The 16,696-nt window shown below is 40.4% G+C and overlaps 1 protein-coding gene across 1 annotated transcript in view; it reads right to left on the reverse strand.

Moving 5' to 3' along the window:
• Positions 1–15,798: 15,798 nt before the first annotated feature.
• LOC112615765 (putative G antigen family E member 3) overlaps positions 15,799–16,696 on the reverse strand; it is a 76,647-nt gene continuing 75,749 nt past the window's right edge. Inside the window, exon 5 of the mRNA XM_025372634.1 lies at positions 15,799–15,918. Coding sequence (XP_025228419.1) covers positions 15,902–15,918 — 17 coding nt within the window. The 3' untranslated portion in view covers positions 15,799–15,901. The remainder of the gene's footprint in view (positions 15,919–16,696) is intronic.

A 16,696-nucleotide genomic window follows, 5' to 3' on the forward strand; every position in this document is an offset into this window, starting at 1 on the left:
GTCCCTTCATATGCTGCAGGTGAATTAAGTGAGTTGGACTGCCCATGCTGGAGGTCATGACTTCCCTCCTGCCCTCGAGACTATGGGTATGTGTCCCTCTGCATTGGGCCAGAACTTTTGTCAGTACTCTCCAGACTGCCTCCTATTTACTGCATCTTGATTTTCTGTTCTATTGAACGCTTGGAATTGATGCATCATTTAGACTGTGAATTAAATGGCCAAGGTTCTGCACAGTGGCTTTCTTGCCTCCTAAATGCCTCATTCAGCTCATAGGCATATTCTTCTGGCCTCCAGCATTGGCACATGCTGAGGCCTAAGCTACCACAGGACCCCACTGTTAGGTGTAAGGGATTGATTTACCAGGCAGGTAGTCCTGGCAGAGCCAATCAGAACCCTTTTTGGGGACTGAGATTTAGACATGGGGAGGAAAAAAGTCTCTGCTTTTTGCAGAAATTTCTACAATAAGAGTTGAGCGATGCCTTGTTTCCTGCTTATGAAAAAGTTCTGTACAGATAATGAGGCCAACACAAAAACTAAGGCAGAGATAAGCAGAAATGCGGGGGGCGCGGGAGATAGAGAGAGAGAGAGAGAACATGCAGAGATGTGCACAAGTTACTGACGCTCCTTTGAATTCCCTACAGGGAAGCCTGCCATGGCAGCTCTTCATAGCCCAGCTTGTGTAAGAACACAGCAAAGCACAGGCTCTAGGAATAGGATTAGATGATTTTGTTTTGTTTTGGTTTTAAATCAAACTTACTCATTCTTTGTAAGATTCTGACTTTCCTGGACATCAGTCTCTCCAGGTGTAAAATGTGAATAATGAGAGTATCTCAGATTGTTGTGAGGATTAACTGGGACACTGCATGTTGACTGATACCTAGTCAATACTCAGAAAATTCTAGCTATTAATATTCTCATTGTTAGTGTCATTTTTTCTTTGGCTGTCTTTGTCACATAACCAGGGACCGTGTGAGACATACTGGGCTGGGATTATGATCTGCACTCTATCTATGAAGACTTAGGGTGAAGAAAGTCAAAATGAAGTGGATGTAGGGTTTTCATTTTAATTGAAATGAAAGTTGAAAGGACATTGCAAAAGATCCTGGAGTCCAGGAGGATGAGAATTGGAAGTGATCTCAGGGACACGGGAACAGCTTGCTCAAGTTCTCAAAGCAAGTTGGGGCCACAAGACCAGGAGAAGACCCCAAAGGCACAGATCCTAGGCCTAGCTTCTTTCTTATCCCAAGTTTACCCTTGGATTTTATTTGAGGCTGCCAGGGGGTTAGATGGTTTCAATGTTTCTATTTTATAGATAAGGAGATAGAGGCCTGGGTTGTTGGCAGGGCTGACTCAGGAAGCTAGGCTTTTTGCCTTTGGTGCCCTTCACCTTTCTCCTTTCCAAGAGATCCCACTGCCTCTGTCATGACCATTGATTTCCATATCATGTGGATTGGAAAACCCTCCGCTATTGGCTGATGGTATCATCAGAGGCAAATTGATGTTGACATTCAACAGCCTTGATTGCCACAATAGCTCAGGTGTATTTCACTCTGTTCCTCCTATTACCAGCCCTAGACAGAGCTGGCGGTAACTGCAGGCTCCAGTTGTTTGATTTATGCTGCTTATTTACTTTTCCTCAGAAAGAAACTTAAGGACAGAAACTGTACCACTAGGCCTGTCAGCTCCTGAGTGGCACTGGAAGAAGCTAAATAAAACACTGTTTAACTAAAAAACTGGCACAACAGAATTGAGCATGATCAAGAGAGGGACTGAGCAGATCCAGCGTGGAACCATGGAGAAAGTGCAGACTCTGGATCTGCAGAGAGCTGTTCTCCTATCTCTGCCCAACTACTGACCTCTGCATAATGCCAGTAGGGCAGTCCACTCTCTCTTGGAAAGGAATATAATGCACTGGCTAAGAATAAGTTAGCTGTAGCATCGAGCTATCTATATTTACATACTTGCAATACCACCCAGCAGTGAGATTTTGGACAATTTCCCTTAGCTGCTTTGTGCCTCAATTTCTCATCTTTAAAACGGGCATAATGATTCTCCCTACATTATGGGGTTGATGGAAGTATTAAATAACATACATAGTCAACATCCAGTGTTACAATGGTACCTAACACAGAGCAAACTCTCAAGTCAGGAGAGCTAGTCTTTAAGAATAATCATTTCGGCCGGGCGCGGTGGCTCAAGCCTGTAATCCCAGCACTTTGGGAGGCCGAGGCGGGTGGATGACGAGGTCAGGAGATCGAGACCATCCTGGCTAACATGGTGAAACCCCGTCTCTACTAAAAATACAAAAAACTAGCCGGGCGTGGTGGCGGGCGCCTGTAGTCCCAGCTACTCGGAGGCTGAGGCGGGAGAATGGCGTGAACCCGGGAGGCGGAGCTTGCAGTGAGCCGAGATCGCGCCACTGCACTCCAGCCTGGGTGACACAGCGAGACTCCGTCTCAAAAAAAAAAAAAAAAAAAAAGAATAATCATTTCAGGGTATACTACAAGTAGAGCATCACTCATGGTGCTCCTGGGAGGTAATAAAAAAGGAGACACCTTTTCCCAGGGAACTCCCAGATCAGTGCAGAGAGCAGTCAAGGTCATAGAAGAAACAGTGCCACACAAGGTAGAGGGTGAAGATAACTTGTGATAACCAAGCTCTTACCACCGGCCAGGTGCTGCATGTACAGCATCTTGATTCTTGCTACATCCTTATGCTTGTTGAGCTGGTTCCATTTTAAAGATGTAAGAAGTAAGGCTCAGGAGGGCCATACAGCTAGAAAGGATGGTGCTTACATTAAAACTGATGATGTTCTAACTCCAAGTTTTTGTATTTTCCACAGTGCTAAGATGGCAGCGGATTATAAACAGTTAGATTAAGGTATTTGTGAAGGCTTCAAGGAGGAGGTAGCCTTTGAACTTTTCTAGAAGAGAGGGAAAAGCTAATCAATGTAGAGGCTCTGGATGGGCATTTTGAAGCAGAAAGGACAGGATTCATATGGCCTGTGAAGGGAATAGAACTGGCCTCCAAGACGTGTGCAAGATCAGGTCTTGAACCATTCCAAAATTGTCAAGAGACTGTGGCCCAACAGATCAGAAGTGTGACCCCAGAAGGGTGCATTTTAACAAGGTCTCCTGAAGGCAGTCAAATACAAGTGGTCTCAGAACCACATTTGGAGAAATCCTGGTGCAGGGATTAGAGAATGATGAAACTGCAAATGTAGGTTGGGGCAGATATTGTGGTAAAGTGAGTGGGTTTGCAGGGGGTATTCCCATAAATTTTACAGATAAATGAATGAAAGCAGCAATTGAAAATAGGAAGCATTCATCTAGTTCAGCAGCCTGAGCCACCCCACCCTTCCTGAATATAGAAGGCTCTCTCTGCTCCACACTCAGGCAGATCTCCAGGCATTCAGAGAGCATCTGCTCACCTGAAGCAGCAGCCTCAGTCGTCCCACCCCCTGGACTTAGAGCTTAGGCCACTCCCAATCCCCATGCAGAGAACCTGGGGCCAAAAAGGTTTCCCAGCTCCATGCCTAGGCAAGCTTTTGGGTGCTTGATGGCCATTCACTGGATTTTCCCTAGCCACTGGTGCTTGTACTTGCCACTGGGGGACCTGTAGGTGGGCCTGCCTGATCTGGTTCTCCCCTTCATGGCCCCCACTCTCCCGAGGCTAAGCAGAAAGCTCAGACCAACTGGCATTCCACGAATCAACCCACTGCCTGAAGCAACTGAGAGCTCCTCTCCATAAACAAAGAAGAAGTATATACTCAGCCATGTTGGCCACAGTTGGCTCTTACCTATATGTGTCATCTACTGTCTCACAGATTGAACTGCACATGCCAATATAAAATCTGCTGAAACAATTGCATAGAGATATAGAAGCAAAGCCAAAAGACCCTATCGAACATTCTCTATAGTCACATAACTTCGGAAAGGGGGAAAGAGAAAGAAAAATAATAAAACATAGAGCAAGAAAGAAAAAGGAAAAATTCTACCTGCACAAAAATAATTACAAAAATCTGATGTGTCAGCATCTCCAGATGAGAGGGAACCAGTGTAAGAATTCTGGCACCATAAAAAATCTGAATGTAGTGATACCACCAAAAGATTGCTCTAGCTCTCTGGAAATAGTCCCTAACCCAAATGAAAACTCAGAAATGACACATAAAGAACTCAAAGCATGGATTGCATGGAAGTTCAATGAGATCCAAGACAAGGTGGAAAATCCACACAAAGAAACTCCTAAAGCAATTGAAAAACTCACCTACGGATTTAAAAAATACAACTGAAAGATTTCCCAATAGACTGGACAAAGCAGAGAAAGAATTCAGAGCTTGAAGACTGGTCTTTCAAAGTAACTCAGTCAGATGAAAATAAAGAAAAAAATAATTTTAAAAAATGAGCAAAGTCTTCAAGAAATATGGCATTGTGTGAAGCAATGAAACCTATGAATTATTGATGAATTATTGGCATTTCTGAGAGAGAATGAGAAAAAGAAAACAATTTGGAAAGCATACTTGAGGAAATAATTCAAGAAAACTTTCTTATTCTTGCTAGAGATAGACATCCAGATACAAGAAATCCAGAGAACACCTGCAAGATACTACACAACATGGACATCATCAAGGCACGTAGTCACCAGACTGTCAAAAGTCAATGCTAAAAAAAAAGTCCTAAAGGCAGCTACAGAAAAAAGTCAGATCACATACAAAGGAAACCCCATCAGGTTAACAGTGGGTTTCTCAGCAGAAACTTTACAAGCCAGGAGAGACTGGGGCTTTATTTTCAGCATTCTTAAAGAAAAGAAAATTCAACCAAGAATTTCATATGCCACCAAACTAAGCTTCATAAGGAAAGCAGGGAAAAAAAAATCATTTCCAGACAAGCAAGTGCAAAGGGAATTCATTACGACTAGACAACCCTGACAAGAGATCCTTAAGGGAGTACTAAATATAAAATTGACGGAGCAGCCAAGATGGCCGAATAGAAACAGCTCCAGTCTGCAGCTCCCAGTGAGACCAACACAGAAGTCGGGGATTTCTGCATTTCCAACTGAGGTACCTGGCTGATCTCATTGGGCCTGGTCAGGCAGTGGGTGCAGCCCGAGACGGGCTAGAAAAAGCAGGGCGGCAAGGGGACATTGCCTCACTTGGGAAGTGCAAGGAGCCAGGGGACCTCCCTCTCCCAGCCAAGGGAAGCCATGAGGGACTGAGCTACTGGATAATATGTTTTTCCCATGATTTTTGCAATCCACAGATAAGAAGGTTTCCTCGTGTGCCCAAACCACTAGGGACCTGGGTTTCAAGCACAAAACTGGGCAGTTGTTTGAGCAGACACTGAGCTAGTTGTAGGAGATTTTTTCTTACCCCAGTGGCATCTGGAACCCCAGAGAGATGGAACCACTCACTCCCCTAGAAAGGGGGCTGAGGCCAGGGAGCCAAGTGGTCTCGCTCAGTGGGTACCACTCCCACGGAGCGCAGCAAGCTAAGAACCACTGGCTTGAAATTTTCACTGCTAGCACAGCAGTATGAAGTCGACCTGGGATGATCAAGTTTTGTTGGGGAGGGGTATATGCCATTACTGAGGCTTTAGTAGGTGGTTTTCTCTTGATAGTGCTAAGGAGGCTGGGAGGTTTGGACTGGGCAGAATTCACCAGAGCAGAGCAAAGCGGCTATGGCCAGACTGCTTCTCTAGATTCCTCCTCACTGGGCAGGGCATCTCTGAAGGAAATGCAGCAGCCCCAGTCAAGGGCTTACAGATAAAACTACCATATCACTGCAGAGCACTTGGGGGAAGTCGCGGCTGTGGGGGCAGCTTCAGTGGATTCAATCTTTTCTTGCTGGCTCTGAAGAGAGCAGCTGATCTTGACATGAGGAGTTCTCCCAGCACAGCACACCAGCTTTGCTAAGGGAAAGACTACCTCTTCAAGTGGGTCCCTGACCCCCATGCCTCCTGACTAGGAGAGACCTCCCAACAAGGGTCAACAGGCACCTCACACGGGAGAGCTCCAGCTGACATCAGGCCAGTGCCCCTCTGAGATGAAGCTTCTAGAGGAAGGAACAGGCAGCAATCTTTGCTGTTCTGCAGCCTTCACAGGTGATAACAAGGTGAACAGAGTCTGGAGTGGACCTCCAGCAAATTCCAGCAGACATACAGAAGAGGGACTTGACTGTTAGGAGAAAAACTAAAAAACAGAAAGCAACAACATCAACATCAACAAAAAGGACGCCCACACAAAAACCCCATCCAAAAGTCATCAGGCTCAAAGACTAAGGTAGGTAAATTCACGAAGATGAGGAAAAAACAGTGCAAAAATGCTGAAAATTCCAAAAACCAAAGTGCCTCTTCTCCTGCAAATGATCGCAACTCCTCTCCAGCAAAGACACAAAACTAGACAGAATGAGATTGATGAATTGACAGAAGTAGGCTTAAGAAGGTGGGTAATAAAAAACACCTCTGAGCTGAAGGAGCATGTTCTAACCCAATGCAAGGAAGCTAAGAACTTGATAAAAGGTTACAGGAACTGCTAACTAGAATAATCAGCTTAGAGAGGAATATAAAAGACCTGACGCAGCTGAAAAACACAGAATGAAAATGTCGTGAAGTATACACAAGTATCAATAGCCAAATCAATCAAGCAGAAGAAAGAATATCAGAGATTGAAGATCAACTTACTGAAATAAGGCATGAAGACAAGATTAGAGAAAAAAGAATGAAAAGGAATGAACAAAGCTCCCAAGAAATATGAGACCATGTGAAAAGACCAAACCTATGATTGATTGTTGTACCTGAAAGTGACAAGGAGAATGGAAGCAAGTTGGAAAACACACTTCGGGATAATATTCAGGAGAACTTCCCCAACCTAGCAAGATAGGCCAACATTCAAATTCAGGAAATACAGAGAACAACACAAAGATACTCCTCAAGAAGACCAACCCCAAGACACATAATCGTTAGATTCTCCAAGGTGGATATGAAGGCAAAAATATTAAGGGCAGTTGGAGAGAAAGGTCAGGCTACCTACAAAGGGAAGCCCATCAGACTAACAGTGAATCTCTCTGCAGAAGCCCTACAAGCCAGAAGAGAGTAGGGGCCAATATTAAACATTCTTAAAGAAAAGAATTTTCAACCCAGAATTTCATAACCAGCCAAACTAAGCTTCATAAGCAAAAGAGAAATAAAATCCATTCCAGACAGGCAAATGCTGAGGGATATTGTTACCACCAGGCTGGCATGGAAAGGAAAAACCGGTACCACCACTGCAAAAACACACCAAAATATAAAGACCAAAGACACTATGAAGAAATTGCATCGACTAATGTGCAAAATAACCAGCTAGCATCATGATGACAGGATCAAATTCACACATAACAATATTAACCTTAAACGTAAATGGGCAAAATGCCCCAATTCAAAGACACAGACTGGCAAATTGGATAAAGAGTCAAGACTTATTGGTGTGCTGTACTCAGGAGACTCATCTCATGTGCAAAGACACACATAGCCTCAAAATAAAGGAATGGAGGAATATCCATCAAACAAATAGAAAGCAAAAAAGAGCAGGGGTTGCAATGCTAGTCTCTGATAAAACAGACTTTAAACCAACAAAGATAAAAAAAGACGAAGAAGGGCATTACATAATGGTAAAGGGATCAATGCAACAAGAAGTGCTAACTATCCTAAATATATATGCACCCAAATACAGGAGCAACCAGATTCATAAAACAAGTTCTTACAGACCTACAAGGAGACTTAGACTCCCAAACAATAATAGTGGGAGACTTTTAACACCCCACTGCCAATATTAGACAGATCAATGAGAAAGAAAATTAACAAGGATATTCAGGACTTGAACTCAGCTCTGGATCAAGCCGATCTAACAGACATCTACTGAACTTTCCACCCAAATCAACAGAATATACATTCTTCTCAGCACCACACAGCACTTATTCTAAAATCGACCATATAGTTGGAAGTAAAACACGGCTCAGCAAATGCAAAAGAACGGAAATTGTAACAAACAGTCTCTCAGACCACAGTGCAATCAAATTACAACTCAGGTTTAAGAAACTCCCTCAAAACTGCACAACAACATGGAAACTGACCAACTTGCTCCTGAATGACTACTGTGTAAATAATGAAATCAAGGCGGAAATAACGAAGTTCTTTGAAACCAATGAGAACAAAGAGAAAACATACCAGAATCCATGGGACACAGCTAAAGCAGTGTTAAGAGAGAAATTTATAGCACTAAATGCCCACATCAGAAAGCGGGAAAGATCTAAAATTGACACCCTAACATCATAATTAAAAGAACTCAAGAAGCAAGAGCAAACAAATTCAAAAGCCAGCAGAAGACAAGAAATAACTAAAATCAGAGCAGAACTGAAGGAGACAGAGACACGAAAAACCCTTCAAAAAGTAAATGAATCCAGGAGCTGGTTTTTTTGAAATGATTAACAAAATAGACCGCTAGCCAGACTAATAAAGAAGAGAGAAGAATCAAATACACACAATAAAAAATTATAAAGGGGATATCACCACTGATCCCACAAAAATATAAACTACCATCAGAGAATACTATAAATACCTCTACGCAAATAAATTACAAAATCTAGAATGGATAAATTCTTGGACACATACACCCTCCCAAGACTAAACCAGGAAGAAGTTGAATCCCTGAATAAACCAATAACAAGTTCTGAAAATGAGGCAGCAATTAATAGCCTACCAACCAAAAAAAGCCCAGGACTAGATAGATTCACAGCCGAATTCTACAAAGAGGAGCTGGTACCAGTCCTTCTGAAACTATTCCAAACAATAGAAAAAGAGGGACTACTCCCTAACTCATTTTGTGAGGCCAACATCATCCTGATACCAAAACCTGGCAGAGACATAGCAAAAAAAGAAAATTTCAGACCAATATCCCTGATGAACACCAATGCAAAAATCCTCAATAAAATACTGGCAAACCGAATCCACCAGCACATCAGAAAGCTTATCCAACATGATCAAGTCCCCTTCATCCCTGGGAAGCAAGGCTGGTTCAACATAAAAAATCAATAAATGTAATCCATCACACAAATAGAACCAATGACAACCACCACGTGATTATCTAAATAGATGCAGTAAAGGCCTACAATAAAATTCAACAGCCCTTCATGCCAAAAACTCTCAATAAACTACGTATTGATGGAACACATCTCAAAATAATAAGAGCTATTTATTTCAAATGCATAGCCAATATCATAGTGAATGGGCAAATGCTGGAAGCATTCCCTTTGAAAACCAGCACAAGGAAGCCCTCTCTCACCACTCCTATTCAACATAGTATTGGAAGTTCTGGCTAGGGCAATCGGGCAAGAAAATGGGTATTCAAATAGGAAGGGAGGAGATCAAATTGTCTCTTGTTGCAGATGACATGATTGTATATTTAGAAAACCCCATCGTCTCACCCCCAAACTCCTCAAGCTGATAAGCAACTTCAGCAAAGCCTCAGGATACAACATCCATGTGCTTAAATCACAAGCATTGCTATCCACCAATAATAGACAAGCAGAGAGCCAAATCATGAGTGAACTCCCATTCACAATCACTACAAAGATAATAAAATACCTAGGAATACAACTTACAAGGGACATGAAGGACCTCTTAAAGGAGAACTACAAACCACTGCTTAAGGAAATGAGAGAGGACACAACCAAATGGAAAAACACTCAATGCTAATGGATAGAAAGAAATAATATCGTGAAAATGGCCATCCTGCCCAAAGAAATTTATAGATTCAATGCTATTCCCATCAAGCTACCATTGGCTTTCTTCACAGAACCAGAAAAAAAAACTATTTTAAATTTCACATAGAACCAAAAAAGAGCTCGTAGAGCCAAGACAATCCAAGGCAAAAAGAACAAAGCTGGAGGCATCACACTACTTGACTTGAAACTATACTACAAAGCTACAGAAACCAAAACAGCATGGCACTGGTACCAAAACAGATATATAGACCAATGGAACAGAACAGAGGCCTCAGAAATAACACCACACATCTACAACCATCTGATCTTCAACAAACCTGACAAAAACAAGCAATGAGAGGATTCCCTATTTAATAAATGGTGTTGAGAAAACTGTCTAGCCATATGCAGAAAACAGAAACTGGACTCCTCCCTTATGCCTTATTCAAAAATTAACTCAAGATGGATTAATGACTTAAACGTAAAACCAAAAACCCTGGAAGAAAACCTAGGCAATACCATTCAGGACACAGGCATGGGCAAAGACTTTGTGACTAAAATAACAAGCAATTGCAACAAAAGCCAAAATTGACAAATGGGATCTAACTAAAGAGCTTCTGCATGGCAAAAGAAACTATCATCAGAGTGAACATGCAACCTACAGAATGGGAGAAATTTTTTGCAATGTAGCCATCTGACAAAGATCTAATATTCAGAATGTAAAAGGAACATAAATTTACAAGAAAAAAACAAACAACCCCATCAAAAAGTGGGTGAAGGATATGAACACACGCTTCTGAAAAGAAGACATTTATGCGGCCAACAAACATATGAAAAAAAGCTCATCATCACTGGTCATTAGAGAAATGTAAATCAAAACCACAATGAGATACCATTTCACGCCAATTAAAATGGCAATCATTAAAAAGTCAGGAAACAACAGATGCTGGAGAGGATGTGGAGAAATAGGAATGCTTTTACACTGTTGGTGGGAGTGTAAATTAGTTCAACCATTGTGGAAGACAGTATGGCAATTCCTCAAGGAAGTAGAACCAGAAATACCATTTGACCCAGCCATCCCATTACTGGGTATATACCTAAAGTATTATAAATCATTCTACTATAAAGACTCATGCACACGTATGTTTAATGCAGCACTATTTACAATAGAAAAGACTTAGAACCAACCCAAATGCCCATCAATGATAGACTGCATAAAGAAAATGTGGCACATATACACCATGGAATACTATGCAGCAATAAAAAAGAATGAGTTCATGTCTTTTGCAGGAACACGGATGAAGCTGGAAACCATCATTCTCAGCAAACTAACACAGGAATGGAAAACCAAACACCGCATATTCTCATAAGTGGGAGTTGAACAATGAGAAAACATGGAGACAGGGAGGGGAACATCACACACCCATGCCTGTCAGGAGGTGGGGGGCAAGGGGAGGGAGAGCATTAGGACAAATACCTAGTGTATGCAGGGCTTAAAACCTAGATGACGGGTTGATACATGTAGCAAATCACCATGGCACATGTATTCCTATATAAGAAACCTGCAGGTTCTGCACATTTATCCCAGAACTTAAAGTAAAATTTTAAAAAAGAAAAGAAAAAAAACTAAAAGAAAAAATTCATATGGAATCAAAAAAGAGCCTGAATAGCCAAGGCAATCCTAAGCAAAATGAACAAAGCCAGAGGCATCATATTACCTCATTTTATATTACACTATAAGGCTACAATAAGCAAAACCGCATGGTACTGATGGCAAAACAGACACATAGACCAATGAAATAGAATACACAGTCCAGAAATAATGCTGCACACTTCACACCTATTATCATCTGATCTTCAACAAAGTTGACAAAAACAAGCAATGTAGAAAGGACTCCCTATTCAACAAATGGTGCTGGGATAACTGGCTAACTATATGCAAAAGATTGAAACTGGACCACTTCTTATACAAAAATTAATCAAAGATGGATTAAGAACTTAAATGTAAAACCCAAAACTATAAAAATCCTGGAAGATGACCTAGGCAGTATCATTCTGGACACAGGAAAGGACAAAGATTTCATACCAAAGATGCCAAAATCAATTGCAATAAAAGCAAATATTGACAAATAGGATCTAATAAAACTAAAGAGCTTCTGCACAGCAAAGAAACTATCCAGAGAGTGAACACACAACACATAGAATGGGAGAAAATTATGGCAAACTGTGCATCTGTTTAAAGTCTAGTATCCAGCCTCTATAAGGAACTTAAACAAATTTACAAACAAACAAACAAAAACTACAGGCCAGGCGCAGTGGTTCACACCTGTAATCCCAGCACTTTGGAAGGCCGAGGCGGGCAGATCTACTTAAGGCCAGGAGTTCGAGACCAGCCTGGCCAACGTGGCAGAACCTCGTCTCTCCCAAAAACACAAAAATCAGATGGGTGTGGTGGTGCACACCTGTAATCCCAGCTACTAGGGGGGCTGAGGCAGTAGAATCGCTTGAACATGGGAGGCAGAGGTTGCAGTGAGTGGAGATCGCACCACTGCACTCCAACCTGGGCAACAGTCTGAGATTCTGTCTCAAAAAACAAAGCAAAAAAAAAAAAAACACAAACAAACAATACGTTTAAAAAGTGGGCCAAGGATATGAACAGACACTTTCAAAAGAAGACATACATGCAGCCAACAAGCATGTGAAATAAAACTCAACATCACTGATCATTAGAGAAATGCAATTCAAACCACAGTGAGATATCATCTCACATGAGTCAGAATGGCTATCGTTAAAAAGTAAAAAAGAAAAAAAAAATAACAGATGCTGGTGATGTTATGGAGAAAAAGAAACACTTATTCACTGTTGGTGGAAGTGGAATTAGTTCAACCATGGTGGGAGACAGTGTGGTAATTCCCCAAAGACCTGAAAACAGAACTACCATTCGATCCAGCAATCCCATTACTGGGTATATAGCCAAAGGAATATAAATTGTTCTATCATAAAGACACATGCACATGTGTTTTCACTGCAGCACTATTAACAATACCAAAAACATGGAATCAACCTAAAAGCTCATCAATGGTAGACTGGATAAAAAAAAATGTAGCACACATATACCACTGAATAGTATGCAGCCATAAAAATGAATGACATTATATCTATTGATGGAACATGGATGGAGTCGGAGGTCATTATACTTAGCAAAGTAATGCAGGAACAGAAGACTAAATATTGCATGTTCTCACTTATAAGTGGGAGCTAAAAATGAGAAAAAATGGACACACAGAGGAGAATGACAGGCACTGAGGCCTACCAAAGAGTGGAGGATGGGAGGAAGGAGAGGATCAGGAAAAATAGCTCATGAGTGCCAGGCTTAATACCTAGGTGACAAAATAACCTGTACAACAAACCCATGACACAAGTTCACCTGTATAACAAACCTGCATCTGAACTTAATGTATGTATGCCTGAACTTAATATAAAAGATAAAAAAAGAATAAAGAAAAAAATAGATTTCAAAACGAAAACTTTGAGAGGAGGCAAAAAGTCACTATATATAATAATAAAGGAGTCAATTCATCAAAGGAATGTAACAATTTTAAACATATATGCACCCAACACTGGAGCACCCAGATATATAAAACAAATACTATTAGAGCGAGAGATAGGCTGCAATACAACAATAGAGACTTCAGTACCCCACATTCAGCATTGGACAGATCTTCCAGACAGAAACTCAACAACGACAACAAAAAACCAGACTTAATCTGCACCATAGACCACATGGATCTAACAGATATTTACAGAACATTTCATCCAACAGTTACAGAATACACATTCTTTTCCTCAGCACATGGATCATTCTCAGGGACAGACCATATGTTAGGTGACAAAACATTTTAAAAATTGAAATAATATCAAGCTTCTTGTCAGACCACAATGGAATAAAACTAGAAATGAGTAACAAGAGAAATTTTGGAAACTATACAAATACATGAAAACTCAACAGTCTGCTTCTGAATGATTAATGGGTCAATGAAGAAGTTAAGAAGGAAATTTAAAAATTTATTGAAACAAATGATAATGGAAACACAACATACCAAAACCTATGGGATACAGCAAAAGCAGTACTAAGAAAGAGGTTTATAGCTATAAGTGCCAACATCAAAAAAAGTAAAAACTTCAAATAATCTAATTATGCATCTTAAAGAGCTGCAAAGAAAGAGGAAACCAAACCAAAAATTAGTAGAAGAATAAAGAGCAGAGCAGAAATAAAAGAAATTGAAATGAAAAAAAAACTAGAAAAGAGCAATAAAACAAAAGTTGTTTTTTAATAACCAAAATTGACAAACCATTAGCCAGACTAAGAAAAAAAGAGAAAATCCAAATAAATAAAATCAGAAATAAAAAAACTATTTGGGAGGCTGAGGCAGGCAGATCACTTGAGGCCAGGAGCTCAAGACCAGGCTGGTCAACATGACAAAATCCCATCTCTACTAAAAATACAAAAATTAGCCAGGCATGGTGGCAGGTGCATGTAAGCCCAGCTACTAGGGTGGCTGAGGCAAGAAAATTGCTTGATCCCAGGAAATGGAGGTTCTAGTGAGCTTAAGACTGCGCCACTGCACTCCAGCCTAGGCGACAGAGCGCAATTCTGTGAAGAAAAAAAAAAAAAAGAAAAAAGAAATGAACAAGGAGACGTTAAAACTGATGCTGCAGAAAGTCAAAGGATCATTACTGGCTCCTATGAGCAAATATATGCCTATAAATTGAAAAATCTAGACCAAATGGACTAATTCCTAGATACCTACAACCTCTCAAGACTGAAGCAGGAAGAAACCATAACCTGAACAGACCAATAACAAGTAACAACATCAAAGCCATAATAAAAGTCTTCTAGTAAAGAAAAGCCTGGGACTTTTCTTCACTGCTGAATTCACTGGCTTCACTGCTGAATTCTACCCAACATTAAAAGAAAAACCAATACCAATCCTACTCAAACTATTTTGAAAAATAGAGGAAGATGGAATATTTTCAAACTAATTCTATGAGGCCAGTATTGCCCTCATACCAAAACCAAAGACACATCAAAAAAAGAAAGCTACAGGCCAAAAATCACTGATGAACAATGATGCAGAAATCCTCAACAAAATACCAGCAAATCAAATTCAACAATATATTAGAAAGAATATTCATCATGACCAAGTGAGATTTATCCCTGGGATACAAGGATGAGTCAACATACACAAATTAATGTATGTGATAAATCATATCAACAGAATGAAGAATAAAAAAACATATGATCATTTCAATTGATGCTGAAGAAGCATTTAATAAAACTCAGCATTGTCATCATGATATAAACCCTCAAAACACTGGCGATAGAAAGAACATGCTTCACTGTAATAAAAGTCACATACAACAGATCCACAGCTAGCACTGAAATGGCCACATGGTCTGGGGTAACACTGAGAGTTCTTGATCTCACAGACAAGGAAATCAAGGACACGGACACACAAAGAATGAGGTTTAGAGCAGAAATTTATTAGGAGAAAGAAAGAAAACTTTCTGCTACAGAGAGGGGTCCCGAAAAAAGGGTTGCCATCCTGCAGTGAAATGCAGGGGTTTTTATAGATAAGCTAGTAGGGAGACAGTATCTGATACATAGGGTACAAACAACCGGATAGGACCAGGTGTACCATCTGCATAGGGCATGAATCTCTGGCAGCCCCCACCCCAAACTTTTATTATACAGGCAGGTCCTCAGCCTGAGTTACTCCATGTTGCTCATTTCTTTCTTACTGTGCATGTGCTAAAAAAAGGGAAGTGGAACCCTCATGGTGGACATGCCTGGCCCCATGTGGCCTTTTCTATCTGTGCAGCTGCTGGCATCCCCCTATGAAGGTTTCCAGCTTCCTATCTATGTATGATAGAAAATCAATGTACCAACATTTTATCTTTATATACTATCTCAAGCACAGGATTTAAACTTTCATAAAATATACAGTTATCAGGAGTATTAAAAATCTAGAAATAAATTTAACAATAATGTGAAAGAATTATTTGCAGAAAACTGTAAAACTTTATTAAGAGAATGTTAGCAGTCAAATTTCCAGCATAAGAACAACATTCTTGGTTTCAGTCTTCATTTGTCTTGGTTTAAACCTAAGGTTGCCCATCACCTATAATATAAATATAAAATTAGAACACGTTACTCAGCAGATTTTTATTTAGATGACACGAGAGGTATACAAATACTGTAAAATCAGAACCCTAAGGGTGACCCTTTAGCTTACATCCAGTTAGCCTCTGAATAAACTCTGAAGGTAGTTAACATTTTTAATTCACGCCACATTTTCTAGTACAAAAAGGAAAGAAAAAGACAGTTCGAGTTCAGAATGAATGAAATCAAGTGAATCTATTTTATATGTATAAGAGGAAAGCAAAAAACGCATATACCTTCAGTAAAAATTCAACCAAATAAAAACACAGAGACAGATACACTAGATAAAAAGTCAAGACTCATTGGTGTGATAGATGCAGAAGACCCATCTCACGTACAAAGAACACACAGGCTCAAAATCTCAAAATAAAGGGATGGAGGAATATTGACCAAGAAAATGGAAAGCAAAAAAATAAAAAAGCAGGGATTGCAATCCTACTCTTGGACAAAACCGGCTTTAAACCAACAAAATACAAATTAGCTTGGTATGGTGGTGCATGCCTGTAATCCCAGATACTAGGGTGGCTGAGGCAGGAGAATCACTTCAAACTGGGAGGCAGAGGTTGCAGTGAGCAGAAACCGTGCAACTGCACTCCAGCCTGGGCAACAGACTAAGACTCTGTCTCAGAAAATAAAACAAAACAAAAAATAATACCATTAAAAAGTGGCCCAAGGACATGAAGAAACACTTTCAAAAGAGGACATGCATGTGGCCAACAAGCATATGAAATAAAACT

This window comes from Theropithecus gelada, chromosome X, assembly GCF_003255815.1.
Source record: "Theropithecus gelada isolate Dixy chromosome X, Tgel_1.0, whole genome shotgun sequence".
In the NCBI taxonomy this organism is placed as follows: Eukaryota; Metazoa; Chordata; class Mammalia; order Primates; family Cercopithecidae; genus Theropithecus; species Theropithecus gelada.